The sequence below is a fragment of the Bacillus rossius genome, chromosome 1, assembly GCF_032445375.1.
Source record: "Bacillus rossius redtenbacheri isolate Brsri chromosome 1, Brsri_v3, whole genome shotgun sequence".
In the NCBI taxonomy this organism is placed as follows: domain Eukaryota; kingdom Metazoa; phylum Arthropoda; class Insecta; order Phasmatodea; family Bacillidae; genus Bacillus; species Bacillus rossius.
The window spans coordinates 351,378,222-351,394,320 of NC_086330.1; the positions used below are offsets into that span (position 1 = coordinate 351,378,222).

Genomic DNA, 16,099 nt, shown 5'->3' on the forward strand with positions numbered 1-16,099 from the left:
CTCGTCGATTGGGGTTCCGCTTCGCGTGAGTCGGATTTCGCACTGGTGGAGGTATGCGCGAGGGTCCTCGTGAGGCGCACCACTGAATTCGGGTAACCTCGATGAGTATGGGGCGGTTCGCACCGACTCCATGCGCGTGTTGGTGGGTCGCGTTGCTATGTCGTGCCCAATCGGTTGTGCTGTGGTTTGGTGTGGGGGCATGCCGTAACATGTGTTTGGCTTGTTCCCGGTGACTGGCACTGTCAGTGTGGGTTGTGGTGGTATTGTATACCCTGTCTCTAATTTTTCCTTCCAAATCTTCTCCCAGTCTATGTTCCACTGTTCGTGGTTCGCTTGGTTGGTTGGTGACATGGTATTGGTTTACGCTGCGCATTGGCACGTGCTTTGCCAAGGCAGTGAGCCTGTCAGCAAGTCGGCGGTTCTCGGTTGCTTGCAGTGTTCGCATGTCCCGTTGGATGTTTGGTGAAACATAGTTGTGTTGCGACTCTTGGTGCTTTGGACAGCTGTTATCGTTGACGTGCCGCGCGCGCCTTAGCGGGTCCGCGGGCTAGGTGCCCGGACAGCCGCACAAAGCGGAGATCGCGATTGGGAGGGCGGGTTGGTTGCGCGCGCCGCTCCAGTGGCCGGGAGAAGGGGGTGGTGCGGACACCCGTGTGAAGGTAGGGGCCGAGAGCGCCCGGACAGCCGCACAAAGCGGAGGTGAAAAACGGTCGTTGAGGCGAGGGGATGTCGCGCTCCCGCGTCGCGAAGGACGCGAAGCTTGTTGATGCGGGTGGGTGGGGAGAAGCTCCTATGTCCTCTCGCCTCGACGCGCCGTCTGTCTGAACCTGATACGTTCTCGCCCGCAAAATGACCGTTTCGTGCCCGCTTTGTCGTCTGAGTTGGGAATGGCTTGAAGAATTCTGTTTTTAAATTTCTCCTGGATTGTTTTCTGTCCGGTTTTGCTTGACGGGTTTTTCTCTTGCTAATTTATTTTGCACTATTTTCCACACGCAGGGGCGCCATTTGCCATCAGCCGGGGTTTCGGGTGCGATTCCCGCGGCGAGTCTAAGGAGCTGTACGTGAAAATTGGGGTGTTTTCCGGGAGGGCGCCAGGCTAGCTCTGTCGTCTAACCGTGAGTGGGTCAGTCGGCCCCAGTGTGTCCCCTAGACTCGGTGGCTTGACTTGGAAAGTAGCGACGGCCGGGTTAATCCCTGCACCGTAGAAAAAAAAACCGACCCGGAGTCGCGTGGGGAGTTGCGTTGAAAAAGGTATTCGGTGATGACTATAGTTACCAGTCGTGAGGAATCAGAGACAAAACTTGAAGGCTCCCCACGGTACGCGCACGTCTGCTCCGGGCCGCGAGCTGATCATAACTGCCTCAGGGGTTGGCGTGCGGAGGGGGGGACACTCCCTCCATGCACCAAGGTTACGCCGCTCGTCTCATTTGGGTGAAGACTTGGCGAGGGGTGCGTTCCACCAGCAGGAGCCAGTACTGCGAGCTGAGGCCGGGCTAATGGCCTTCGGTCGGTACGACGTCACAGTCTAATTTAAGTCGTTTGAGCAAAAACAAATGTACAAACATGTACCAAGTGTCATAGTACCTATGTGTTTTAAAATGTTTCAAGTTAATTTTTTTAGTAATGCCATATAAGTATAACTTCTAATATATGTACACAAGTACATACATAGTGAGTTTTATATTATAGATTAAAAAATCAACATTCTGATACCTTACCTTTGAAATTGCCGGAACTCATAAGGCATTTTCGAAAGTATTAAAAATTTGTAATACTTCACTGTGTGAAAAATTGAATTTAACGCGCCACGGATGGGCGCGCGCCAAAAATTATCGCGCGTTCATTGGCGCGCAACAATAATGCATGCGTGTGAAAGGAATAGATTAATTTCGCGGTTTGTTCCATACGCTGCAAACGTCGTGATATATGGTCGTTGACAAGAACAACCTCTAAATAATAATATTTAAAAAAAAAAAAACATTGGGGTAACGGAGCTCGAAGGGCACGCAATTTTACCAAATTCTTCTGAAATTCGTTTCGTCTGCTGTTTTTGTTAAACTTCCAACTTCACATGGATATATTATTAAAATAATAGTTTCATGAAATATTACTTCAATATTTAAGTCCATGCTCAAGTTTAATGAAACGTTTTAAGCTTAAAATCATTACTAAAACACTTTAACGTTATTACGTTGTCGGATTGCCGGAAATATCTTGATTTTAACAAATGCCTAAATAACACAAAAAAAATCAAAATAGGCAAATTAATAGCTGAACTAATGGAACGGCAACGTAATGAAAAGTACACATACATGTAGTTCCTAACTCCATGGTTCCTAACTTGTCACTTAAAAACATTCACATCTATATAGCATTGATGTACCTATCTATGTTTTAGAAGACGGAAGGGAAAGTTAGTCAAGCCTCGTCATCATGCGTTGGTTGGCGACATTGTGCGCTCAGCTGTCCGTGATTATTTACAAGTCGGATCACGAAGTGGACGATTGCCATTGAAATGTTACGTAATTTAGAGTGGAGTGTTTTGGATTGTGTTGAAAGACGGTGACAGTAGATCGTTGGTGTAGTTTCGTTGTGTTAGCAATTGAGTACAGTTGTGAAGATGAAAATATCATTTGGTATATTGACGGGTAAGTTTTCCAAGTTTCAACATAATATGAATGTGGCGAAGTATTTTAGTTTGATATCTTGCCATTAATTTTTTGGTGCCTTGAGCAAAATACACTAGTGTCTGTCGAGGAGATGGAACCAGGTTTCATGCGTCTTCTGAATCTTGAACATTCCAATTCAAAGAGCGCTGTCTCAAGAGCGAGAGTACTACCGTGCACTCTCTAATGCTCTTTTGGCGTAATTTTGCATTTACAAGTTGGGGTACTGCACTTTCACATCGGTCAATTAACAAAACATGTGAAGATGATACTGCTTATATTTACAATAAAGATAATTAGTTAAAAATTAATATATGTACTTAGTGTCATTTTCAACATTTTCTCCAAAACATACCCTCAGCAAGCGAATGCTTAAGCGATCCTTAAAGCCAATGCTTACAATATTAGTTTTCACCAACATAGGATCTGCTGATGTAGGGGTTATTTAGGTAGAGGGACCATCTTACCATAGAGTTTCGCTTTTTACAGATAAAATCACTAATAAATTTCAGGGTGGTATTCGAACATGTTGTCACCTGAGGTAAAATTCACGCATCGTGGATTTCTGTAAATAAAATAATAAAATTCGTAAATTATGTTCGAACACTAAAGACATTCCTCTATTTATTCTGTAAACAGCATTTCTTAATTCGTACTGGTTTCTGAGAACTTACTGTTTGTAGGTCACAAAAGATAGCCTATGCTAGTGGTCGCCGCCATGTTGTGCTTTAATTGCCTTGTAGATCCTGTGGTTTTCCATATTTAAGAACGTTTTACATTTGGCATTTAGATATTGTGATGGAGTGGAACATATATAATAATTTTAAAAAAAAATTAACGTTATTTCCTACTATGCCTCCAAACCCAAGCATTAAGCCTTAACAGGGATTTTTTTTTAGCAGTATGGAGGCACGAAGTGCTGACTTGTTATTTGCGATAGCACATAAACTGACGTCATTGCATGTATCAACACTTATGTTTTATGGAAAACTTTGTACTTGTTTTAAAGTTTTCGGCTAATTGCATGCATTTAGGCCAAACTATGCACAACATTCACGCACCCTATCCAACTATGGCTTGTGTCAGTTGAAACCCACACACAAAACTCGTGTGCCGCGCAGGCCCCACCTACAGATTTGTGCCCCTGATCACAAGGATATTGGGATCGAATCCAACACTCTTGTATGATTCAAATTTGTGAGCACTGAGTCGGTTATCAAGTGGTTTGGAGTGCACTTTATTCTTGGAGGTCCCATCGCCTTAAAACCACTAATTATAACTGTGCAGTATAAAACCCCATCAAAACAAATAGAAAATAATCCGTAACATTTTGACAAGAAAGAAGAAAAAACAAAAGAAAAACAAAAAAGTTTACATTTGATGCTGTGATAGCTATGCTTTATGGTTTCCCAACTACACAACAGTAATGAAGTATGTCTGTGATTGTACTTGCAGTATTTATTTTCTTTAAAATGTATAGTTTGTTTACAATATTCTGTTTGAATTTTCAAGTAGAGAGTAACTAATGCCCCATTGTATTTTGTGTGAGAACTTAAAACATCAATTATTTGTAATTGTTTTATATTGTACGTATTACCTATTTCTTTAACATGTACAGATTTGTAATTATTATTAAGCTGTCATTTCAGATACTATATGTTTTGTTATTGTTATGAGAAATAGTATACAAGTTCACATGTATTATTTGTGGTGACCTTTCAAGGGCTGCCACAATCACGCAGTCACATCTGACTGATACATTGGAGCTGATGGTGCAAATACTGATATGGCATTTGATTGGTTCATGGTTCAAACCAACTGTAAAATCATGTGAAAATAATTATTTCTTAACAAACTTTGCAATTGTATGTTTATATAATTTTGTCTAGGGCACTATTTTTTTTATTTCGTTTTCTGTTAAGTTTATTTAAAACGGAAAAGAATAGTACTTACCCGAAAATGTAAATGAAAAGTTAAATGTGTCTAGCTATGAAAATAACAGTTTTAATCCAAATATAGATTAAACTCTCAGTTAAATTTTAAAAAGCATTGAAATTCCAGAAATATATATCTACATTGATTTCTGTTTTGTATATAGTTCTTGAGTATAGCCAAGATAAATATATAGCTATAGCATCCACCGTGTTTCCCACTATGTATGATCATGTAAACCGGATACATCAGACATGTGAATGTGGCATGTTGCTGCAGAGAATCCATTGGACAGCATGGTCGGACATCATGGTCTGACAGACACGACTGTGCGAATTTGGCAGGGTCTTTACTTGGTCGGATGGAGCAATTTAGTGCAGTGTTAGGATGCTGGACTTGCATTACAGAAGAACTGGGTTCACATCTGGTCTGGCCATCTTGATTTTGGTTTTCCATGGTCAGTGTTGGCCCTAGACTTTGCGGGGCCCTGGGCTATTTACTTTTATAAAAGCTTTCACCTGGAAAAATTAAAAAAAAATGAACTCTTTCAAACAAAATTTCTAGCCAACTTAGAACTTAAGTTTGGACAATGTTTTTGCTAATTTATATCATTTTTTCCTGATAAATTATCCTTGGATCAGTTATATAAATGCCTATGAACGAATTCCGGTGTATTGCATCATTAACGTGACAATAAAATATTTGAAATATCTGCTAATACAAAATTATTAATTGAATTTAATTTACATACAGTACGCTCCTGATTATCCGCGAATTTAAGTGGCAAGGCCACAGCGGATAATGAAAATCGCTGATAATCCGCAAAACAGACGAAAATGGGAAACAAAAAAGGAAACATTAATTTCAACTTAAAAACCTAGAAATTTATGTTCAGTAAAACTTTACAATTAACAGTAAAAATTATTAAATGATGCTAAAATTTTAGTATTTTACTGAATAATTAACATACAATACATTTCATAGATGTTAACATATAGGTGCTCGGTACTTACTTCGTAACAAGGATACAGTACATACTTGTACGTACTCAGAGACCGTTAGACATTAAAAAAGCACAACTCTTTAAATTTACAACTTTTTGAAAAACTCAGTCACTTTCTTTTGTTTCTTACCTTGTAAACATATTTTCTTAGTTCTTCATTGAATTTCCGCAACATAAGTTTTTCAGCCAACTGCGCATCGTCGTCTTGTTCCTCTAAATAGTGAAGCAGTCCGACGATGTGTTGCAAAGCCGCTTCGTGAGTCATCTGCGCCTTCGCACTGAGCTAGCCTGTGGCGTTTTACTGTATACTGCACACAATACACTCGTCTGTAGAGTTCAAACTTGCTCACTTGAAATAAAATACAGATTTACATATGTACTTGTTTTTTTCGTAGCATGCGCGGATAACCCGCACCGCGGATCATCCGCCCGCGGATAATAGGGAGTTTACTGTAATAGTAAAATTTTAATTTCCCTTTTCCCATTAATGTCCATATATTTAACAGAAAACTAGACAAACATGTAAAACAAAAATTAAGAACACAGACGCGGGGTCCCGCTTACCGCAGGGCCCTGAGTTGTTGCCCGGCCAATAGCTTACTTACTAAGACTTCTAAAATTATTCGAGACCCCACCATGCCTGTCTTGCTTCAAATTTTAAGCAGCCATTGGGGATTTAAGTTATTCTGTAGGCCTTTGTGAATTCAGCAATTGTAATTTAGTGGCTCTTCTAAATAAAAATGTTATGAAAATGGTAATTTTTGAGTATTCCTACTATCAGTGTTGCTTAATTATGCTGCAAAATAAAAACATTTCCAATTTCTATAGTTCTTAGAAATTCAATAGTGGGGAGGGCTATGAATACCATGGAAATTGTGACGGGGGGGGGGGGGGGGGGGGGGGAATTTAAATGGGAAAGTTTTTCAAACTGGTATACTGTAAACCCTTCACACAATGAAATAACTTACTAATGGAAAATAATGTGGAAATAAATATTTTAATCGCTCAACTTCCTCTCTAGAAAACAAAATGGCATCAAATTGGAATAACATCAATATAATAAATTTTCCTTGATAATATATATTTTTTTCTTTTTTAAAACATATCTTGTAGTAGCCTATAACTTTTGTTTTATGGTGTTTTTTTTAAGGATTTTCCATCAATATTTACTCATTTTAAAAATTTATGAAAATCACACACACAATAATTAAATTGTCACTTTAAAAAATTTTTAATGTCTAAAGTAACACAACCAGTCAATTCTGTAAAATGGTGGAAATGCACAGTCAGTTACAATTTTCTAGGCTCCGCAAGAAATTTACAGCAACTGATGGCAATGCAAAATAATTTTATAACAACATGAACTTAAAGGAAAATAAATGCACAAAAATTCCTTGTTTCAAAGGTAGTATCACTTCTCAACACTCATTTGTGATTATACTTAGTGGATTCAATAAAATATTCATATAATTGTCAAATCATCAAAATTTGACACTAACAAGTAGCAAAAACCACAAGAAAATGCACCATTACACTAAACATTCTTTTAAATGCCAAATGATTTAATAATGCTACCAACTTGAATTGAATTAACAAAGAACTTTTTAATGCAAAACTGGACAATTAAAGGGGAAAAAACATAAAGGCAGTCATGGGGATTGTCGACAGAAGTGAAAACTGAAAACTTTATTTTGAAATGTGTAATATGACATCATTTCTACATCAAATGTAGGTAAGAAAATGATTTTGGTATTATATCACTAGTATGTCAGTGACACAAAGGGATCGTCCATTAATCACGTGAGGCTCGAAAAGGGGGGGGGGGGGGGGTGTCGGGAAAAATCACAAAATATCACAAAGGGGGAAGGGGGGTGTAGAGAGATATCACGTGTATTTTTTTCCCCGCCCGATTTCTACTAAACCGAAAAGCGATGCATGACCTTGACTCGCCTTAGCCAGGCAACAATATCCCCGCCCACCGCAACATGAACCACCCGGCTCGGCTTGCCAGTCGCCAGTAAGACTGTGATTTTGGCGCCGAATACATGCGTAAATCACATATAACCCTTTCCTTTATTATTTTTATGCCAGTGAGAATAAACCTGCAACCTAAATGTGTGTCTGGACATTTTTATCACTGTGCTTAATTTTCCAGAATTAAATTAGATTATACCTATATTTAAAGATAATATTCCGAAATTCTTAAAAATATTTTGCACCAAAAAATACACGTGATGTATTGAGGGGGGGGGGGGGGGTGGTTGGTCTGAAACCTCACCACAAATCACTAGGGGGGAGGGGGGGTTTAAAATTTGCTAAAAAAAAACATCACGTGATTAATGGACGACCCCAAACCAATAAGATTTGCCCCTACCAATAATAACTTTAAAATTTGAAGAAATAAATTTTTATCATTAAAAAAATAAAATTAACAAAAGAAAAAACATAATCCAACTTAACTACCTACTAACTAATCAACATTCAGTAAATAAATAAACAAAAGAAAATTGCTCAACTAGGTCAATTTAACTTCACTTACTGCTACTACAGCATGTCAGTGATGCAAACTCACAATATTTTACCCATCCGAAAAGAGTCCAACACGCACATGATACAGTCGAGTATATACATATGTACAATGTATTAGTGCTTATATGCGTATGCATGTACACAGGCTGCTGTGTGTCGCCAGTCTGGCGCAACACGTCACTAGCATGTCGGTGACGCGAACCCATAAGTTTTGCTCCTACAAAAAATCGCTAAACGCGGCTAAACAAATTTTTACTTAAAAAATATAAATATGTTAAAAGTGTTGTTTGAAATAACAAGAAATAATTGTAATAAACTCTGTAAAAATTGGTTTAAATATATAGCATAAGCCTGATTATCAAATATCGTAACTCCAATTTTGCATCAGTAATTTACTTTTTACATTATGTTCGACAGCTTTTTTTGCATGTCTTTTCCAAGCTACATAAACAAGAACTTTATATATGGATGGTACATACCATTTTTTCATACCTCTCTAATGTTAAAATAAGATAATTGGTAATTGCCTCCTCCCTTTATGTTTGTTTTAAATTTTTGTTTGAGTTGTTAATATACAGTTAATGTAAGTATAATTTTACTGTAAGTATTTATAAGTGTGTTTATCTTGCTTAGTATTATTAATACTCAAATAAAATTATATCTAAGGCACTATGAGGTATACATTTTGTTAACCAGTGGTAATTCTCAAGTAACAATTTTTTTTTGTCTTACCTGTAAATTTTATTTTCAAGTACATAGTTTCTAGGGTTACTTATTTAGTGGACATAAAATTTTTAAAATATCTGAGAATCGTGCTAGCCAGATAAGCTAGAAACAAATATGCATCAGAGAGAATGCAGTTAATGCTCTCGTTCTGTTTCTCTCTTTCTTTCTCTTTATCTCTTTTGCTTTTACTCTTTTGTTTTCTCTTTTTTTTTGCTATGAACTTTCAAACAAATCAATACGCAATAGATCTCTGAATGAAAATGTTTTAACGTAAATGTAAGCAAAAGCATAAAAGTGGCATTCCTCAGCCTCTTGAGACATGGTCTTATAAAAATTTAAGACGTGTTCATTTTTTAAGAAAGAAAATTATTAATTTACACACATTTTGCTTTGAAGTGTGTGTGTTTGTTTTTTTAATGTGCAGTTGCATCAGTTAAAAAGATATTTTTCATACATAATAATAATTAATACCTCCCTCCCCCCCAAAAAAAACAAATATTAATTCAGCTTTTATCAAAACGCAGACTGTGGCCAGATGTTTTGGTCGTATGAAGTTGGGACCGGACCTGCAACTCTCGCCACACTAGCGTGATGCCTCAGCAATCATGGTCACAGACAAGTCCAGGACACAAAAAATGAAAGCAGCCAGTGAAGCTTGCTTCCTCTTCCTCCCTAACCCCTCCATTTCCGGCATGCAGCATGTTTTATGTCAATGTTACAATGATCGTCATCACAGCCCATTGTTACTTGTGCACCAGGGGCTATTCACGAACCTAGAGCTGAAGTGAAATCCTTGTCCATGTGCTTATCAGAACTTTTCAAACGCTTTGCCCTTGGAAAGCATGACAAAGTGTATGCAGATTGTAGCTTACTGGAATATAAGATAGTTCCTTTTTATTTTTGTATTTTGTTTTGTTTGTCCCAGATAAATGTAACTTTGAACTTTTTAAGTTTATGATTAAAAAATAATTACAGTCATGTGCTACTCTACCTTTTGGCAGATAATGCTAAAATTAAAATTAAAACATGATCAACTCTTATTGCAAACTAAATGAAGTATTAATATAGTGTCAAAAAATAATTGCTTGAATATCCACAAATATAAAAAACTATCAAACTTTGAAACATAATGTCAAAGGGACTTAAAATATTTGAGTTACAAAATGTTTAAATTAAAACAGTGAGTTCACATACTGAAAGGACAGTAAATTACCCCAACGGGGCATAGCAGTTGAATGGGTTTAAATATACAGTGGTGGGGTAAGTTCGGATAAATTGATGGTGGAAAAAATCGAAAGTAAAATTTAAAAAAAATATATACAATTATATCACTTAAATTAATTAAAAATATGCCAAAAGGTGGCCAAACATTTAAGCAACATTTTGGCTTAGCATTTGTTAATTAGTCTAAGTAATATAAAAATGAAAAAATTTTTGCTAATTTTACTTTGGATCTACCCCACTACCGAATAACATAATCTTAGCTACATTGCTTTTTGACTGTGTTTTTATGAGTGAGGCTGGTATTTCTTATCAAGGTGTTATTTACGGTCATGTTAATGCAGATTACTTGTGTGGCAAGACACATTTATGCATAAAAAGAATAGTGTCTGTGTTTGAACAGGGCTATTTCATTCTTGAGTGTAAAAACACAGTCATTATGTGAATGTGCAGCCCTGACTTAGCCAGGCTAAGTAAGGTTGCACTGAGAGATAAGGGCATGTGACATCTACTCTCTGGTAGGTGTGCCTCATATCTGATGAGTTTGCTGTGATCCAAGGTCGTAACACTTCTCCATTTAATTTGAGTAGGTTCTTAGGTTTAGTTTGGCCAATTTCCCCTCAACGTAAGAACCCTCTAAGTTGAAACTTAGTAAAAAAAAAAGAGTGTCATTGAAGGAAAACTTAGACGAACCATGTGATAACTGAGTAATAAAACTTAATTTTAAACGTTATCTTAAATCATGCTAACTTCTAAGTCTTCTAAAAAAAATGTTTGGGTTAGCCTTTCTATCATTTTGATAAAATTATTTATCATTTTCTTATATATATATATATATATATATATATATATATATATATATATATATATAAATATATATAAATAAAGCAATAATGTGGGATCCTTAATCCATCCCTGCTCCAGGATAAGTGGATAGCTACCAGCTACACTGTAGGAAGTCAAAGTTCAATAAGCATACTCAGCTTTCCGCTTACACAAGGATCCCAATTTATTTATTCTTGTTACAGACGACACCCCCATTCAAGTGACTGATGTGCCCCTGCATGCTCCTAACCTGATCTGGACTTAAACCCGGGACTCAGCGCATGACTCTTGTAGACTGTCTGTGCTGCTAGGCAACTCGCTTCTCCTTTTCTTTATGCGGTGGCTGCCAGTGTGCAAAGTGGCACGGGCTGCATACCACTGCGTGCTGCGGTATCCCGTAAACTGTGCTTGAACACTGTCGTGCGAATTTAGGCCTAACACACTTTTACTTGCTGTACCACAAGTTCCATTACACAATCAACATATGGATTTTGCTAAAAATAAAAAAAATAATACTAAAATGCTGTCTAAATTTTACATAGAAGAAAAAATTTTGCCGTGGTTAAAGTTTCAAGAAACATTTTTTTTGGCATTTATTTCTTGTTTAATTTTTGCTATAAATGTGAGGAATAGATTTTTTTTTAAAAGTTTGATATTTATTGGAGGTACAATATCAGTTATTTTCGTAGTGATATTGCACTATGGAGGTGAAAGAATTTAAGAGTGGTTCATTATGAGACCAAAGAGCAACCAATCAATGACAGGTTTGTATTACAACCAGTAAAAAAATATATACTACTTAAAACATTATTTACAATGCTTTTATGGAGAGAAAGGCTAAAGACAAACACTGCATATTTAATATTATTAAACTTTGAATTTTTTGAGTTCTGACTCAGTGCTCCAGAAACCAAAGTATGAATCAGGAAATTTAAGAACTAAAATTTTGAAGGTTACCCACCCAGACTTGACAACCATATATATCTTAGAAGTAAATTTTATGATCAGTATGAATTTATCACATTTTATGCACTGAAGTATTATATTATTTTCCTACTGTGCTCATTATCTGCTGAATGATATAAAATGTATCAAATTATGGTGGTCTCAGTTGTGTTTGTTTCTTCCAGACAGTATGTTAATCTGGTAGAATGTATATTAAGGAAAAATAGAGTTTAGCTTATGAAAACATTAGCTAGAAGATATGCCTACCTTTTAAGTGAATGCATATGACTTATTTTTTTCAGTATATGTCAAGTGAAATGCAGCTTTCGGTTATGCTGCAAATGAACTACTAAGGTAACAGAATTTAAGCAAGCAGCATAATATGAAGGTAGCAGCTTGCAAAATTTTGTTTGAATGAACTACTAATGTGTTTGTCTCGCAAGAATTTTAATCAGTCCTGCATGCTAAATTAACTGCATTTATTGAGTCATGTAAAGCTGGGATGTGCTTTGGCTCATTAACTGTTAAAACTGTTAAGTAGTTAACTATGAAAACAATGTAGTAGTAACAGTTATGTTTTGTGGAAGGCCAGTAGTTAATTTTGAAAAAAATTTGTTACTTAAATCTTTATTTTTAAAGATGCAGCTTAATTAATAAATTTAAAGGATTAAGTTATCTTAATTTGTATTCGTTCAAGTAATTTCTTCTTTGCAATCAGAATGTAGCACAGTCAGTCTGAAGTTAAGGTGACTATATCTTGGTTTCTTATCGAAGGGAAAGATACTTTTGGCTATGGTTAAGATAAAGTCATTTGTTTCACTTTATTTTTGTACAAACAATTTGACAAATAAGCTTTCAAAAATACTAGCTTAGGTATTGATTTTCACAAAAAAATTGTGCACAAAGTAAGTGCACAAAGATAATGTTGTTCTGTTTGTTTGCAACAGTCTACTAAAGCTACAAGATAAGACAAGTTTGTTTAGTCCTTCACATAGATTCACAATATGTAGTACTTAATGTTTTTTTTTTTTTTTTTAATTTGACAGCCTAAAAAGGTAATATTTGATGAATAATTTAAGACCTTACAAAAACGCAGTGTTCAACACACACAGTAGTTAGAACTCCTGGGCGGTGAGCCAAAGTTCACCAGATTCAATTCCCGGCTCGGGTCCACAATTTTTTTCACGTATTAAAAAATTCCTTTCCAGGGTTGAGGATTGGGTGTTGGTTGTGTTGTCCTTTCACCTGCATACTACAAAAGGCAATGGCATCCCCTTGCAGAATCATCTTGCCTAGTACTTCCAAGCCACGCCATGGTCATATCCCCATAGCGACGACTGGGAATGCAGAAATAGTCTCCGGGTCACTCAACTTCATTGTCATATCAGTGTGTGAAATTTTTTTTTTTAAATTGTCTACATTGTTTGTTCTAGGGGCCCGTCTAGTCAAAGGTATTTTTGTGTTAGTGAGGCGGAATGATAAGTGCGATGCTTGCTGGTGCTTCTAGCACGGTATCGTGTATAAGTACAAGGCTGTGGATTTGCGCGCAGTCTTCTCGTCGTGGATATGGCAACTATGATATTTGTGTGGTAACCATAACATTATATACGTAGAAATGAAGATAGATGTTAAATGTAAGTCCCTTGAGTGCTTAAAAAATCTTTACTGGGTGTTTCATGCCTAAATTTTATTCAAAAAACATGCTTTTTAGCCATTTTCACTCTTCTAAACATACAGTTAAAAACAGAAATACGGTAACGGAACTACTTATATGCCTTCAGTGTATTCTTAAATGGTTTTTTTTTTGTAAACAGAGCCTACTCGTATATATCTAGTATTTCTTATTTTGCTTGGTTTTTTCTGAAGCTATGCACCAGGTAGCCGGGACCCTTAAGAGATGGTGGTTGAGAGTAAAAAAAATAGCATTTAAATAAGCTGGGAATTGAGTTTATTTATTTTGCAATACTTATATGTCTCTCTATTGTACTGAGTTTGCTCATAAATACATAAGGGTGAAAAAATTTAGCTGGTCAGTTGTGGGATAGCTCTTTTTGTGTAATGTCCTTGATGTAGCAAGGAGCAATATGACTCTAAAAGAGCTTTGTAGCTGAAACTGTAGTTAATGCAACTTTGCTGATGTTAAAGCAGAAAGCAACAGCTATTCTGCACTGGTATTTGTTGGAGTCCATTGCCTGAACTTGTCGCTGAATGTGTTGTAAAAATTTAAAATCATATTTTTTTCCCCAGAGCACACCCACAAGTTCTTATGTGAATGTGATCAGATCAAGATAATGTTCTTTAAGGATTTAGTTTGGATCAGCAAAACTGGGAGCATATCATCGGCTTAGTTCTTTTCAAGGTTGGGATATTTATAATGATGTTTTCACACTGTAGGCATTCCAAAAAAAAAGCCACCTTGAAAACTTTGTAAACAAGATTAAAATTTGTTAATGTATAGCTAGGCAGCTGAATTGGTTAGACACTAGTTAAAACACTCAGGATAGCTTGCAAGTTGGGCGCAGTGTATATATTCAAATAGTTTGAAGCTAATGTGTTTTACTGCCAGGGGATTGGATACCTGGAGATATTTCCTTTCCCCCCCCCCTTTTCCTCCCTGGGTCAAGAAATTCTGCGGAAGAGGTTCTTCTTTTGCTCTCACACTTCTTGTAATGTGTCTAATGAATTCTGTTCTTGTAATGTCATGGATTATTCATAAAACACTATGCAACTTGGCTACGCTCTTAGCTGTAGTTAGCATTATGATGTGAGGTATTGAAGAGGGAAATCAAAATATACACATAATTACCTACGATATGATCTTGTATGACAAATGTTGTATAGACTGTTGTAAACAAACAAGAAATTTTTTTTTTTTAGAAACTTTATTTTTGCACTTTTTTTTGTGTGAAATGAATAGCTTGTTTTTTTTGATAGATTATTTAATGCTACAGAAATAAAGTGAAACAAACAAATGACTTTGTCTTAACCATAGCCAAATTGGCTTTACCTTTGATAAGAAACTAAGATATGGTCACTGTAACTTCGGATTTACTGTGCTATGTTTTAACTGAAAAGAAGAAATTACTTGTCAGTACAAATTATAAAAATTTGTAGAAGTAGAATTAAAAAAAAAAAAATTTTCTCAGCAAATATGATTGGATTAGAAGCAATAGCATTGAGCAATTGCTAGTGTAGCATTGGTATATAATTATTATCTGTTCTTGTCTACAACTGAAACTGTGACTTTCTCTTAGTAAAACTAGTCAGGTTTTCTCACTGAGACATCACCATTTATTTTAACACTGTTGCTACTGATATATTTGTGACTGTAGCCTTCACAGGAGATGACATGCAGCCTTGCATGAAACGCTAGACAGGAGAGGAAGAAAATAATGTAGTGTTGTGCAAATGAACCCACAATCAATGTCTCTTGGCTCATTTCCAAATAAGTTTTCAGCAGATTTCTATGACATTCTTGTCTATAGTCTACACTAGGCACCTTGATGGTTGGCGGGTAGAGACAAATGTGTCAGGGTATAAACAGCTGCCCCTTGCTGATTGTGAAGACAACACTTGTTACTATATGTGATGCCAATTTTGCTAATTATGATTTCACTACTAATAGTGCAGTCCATAGGCGTACCCAGGAATTTTTTTCGGGGGGTGTTCTTCCAGATTTCTAGGAAAAACTGCACAAACACCAAAAATTAAATATTTCCATAGTAAATAAATAGAATAGTCTCACATTTCATTTTTTCACCTGGGCTATTGTTGATATGTAATTTGTACGTAATTTTTCTTTCAATTAACTTAAGTAAATTCACATTACAATATTAAAATACCTACAAAACCCCCCAAAAAAAAAAAATATATATATATATATAATTAGTTAGCTTAACGAATTTACGTACGCACTTTACAAACTTATTCCTAATAAGTTACGGCATGACAATAGAATAATTACTGTATAATTTGTTTGTAAGGGTGTTAGCAACTAAGGCCGGAATTACAATAGCCCGTCCATCCGTCATCCGTCTGTCAATTACGTGACCTGCACCCAATAAGATGGACTGAAAAATGTCATCCACTCGTCCGTCTAAAGATTGGTAACTTTATACTTTTGACGGGTGAACGGATGAAACTATAACCTCCTTATGTCTTCTAGGTGTTTGCATATAAAATATTATATTAAAATGTATTAAATTTTGTTTAACTGTTTAGCTGATTCCAAAATAATTTCTTAGCTTACGTT

General features: G+C 36.1%; 1 protein-coding gene across 1 annotated transcript in view; it reads left to right on the plus strand.

Annotated features, from left to right (window-relative positions):
• The first annotated feature begins 2,433 nt into the window (after positions 1 to 2,433).
• The window catches only part of LOC134528227 (gephyrin), a 57,343-nt gene continuing 43,677 nt past the window's right edge, over positions 2,434 to 16,099 (plus strand). The window contains exon 1 of the mRNA XM_063361647.1: positions 2,434 to 2,648. Within this exon, the coding sequence (XP_063217717.1) occupies positions 2,621 to 2,648 (28 nt within the window). The 5' untranslated portion in view covers positions 2,434 to 2,620. The remainder of the gene's footprint in view (positions 2,649 to 16,099) is intronic.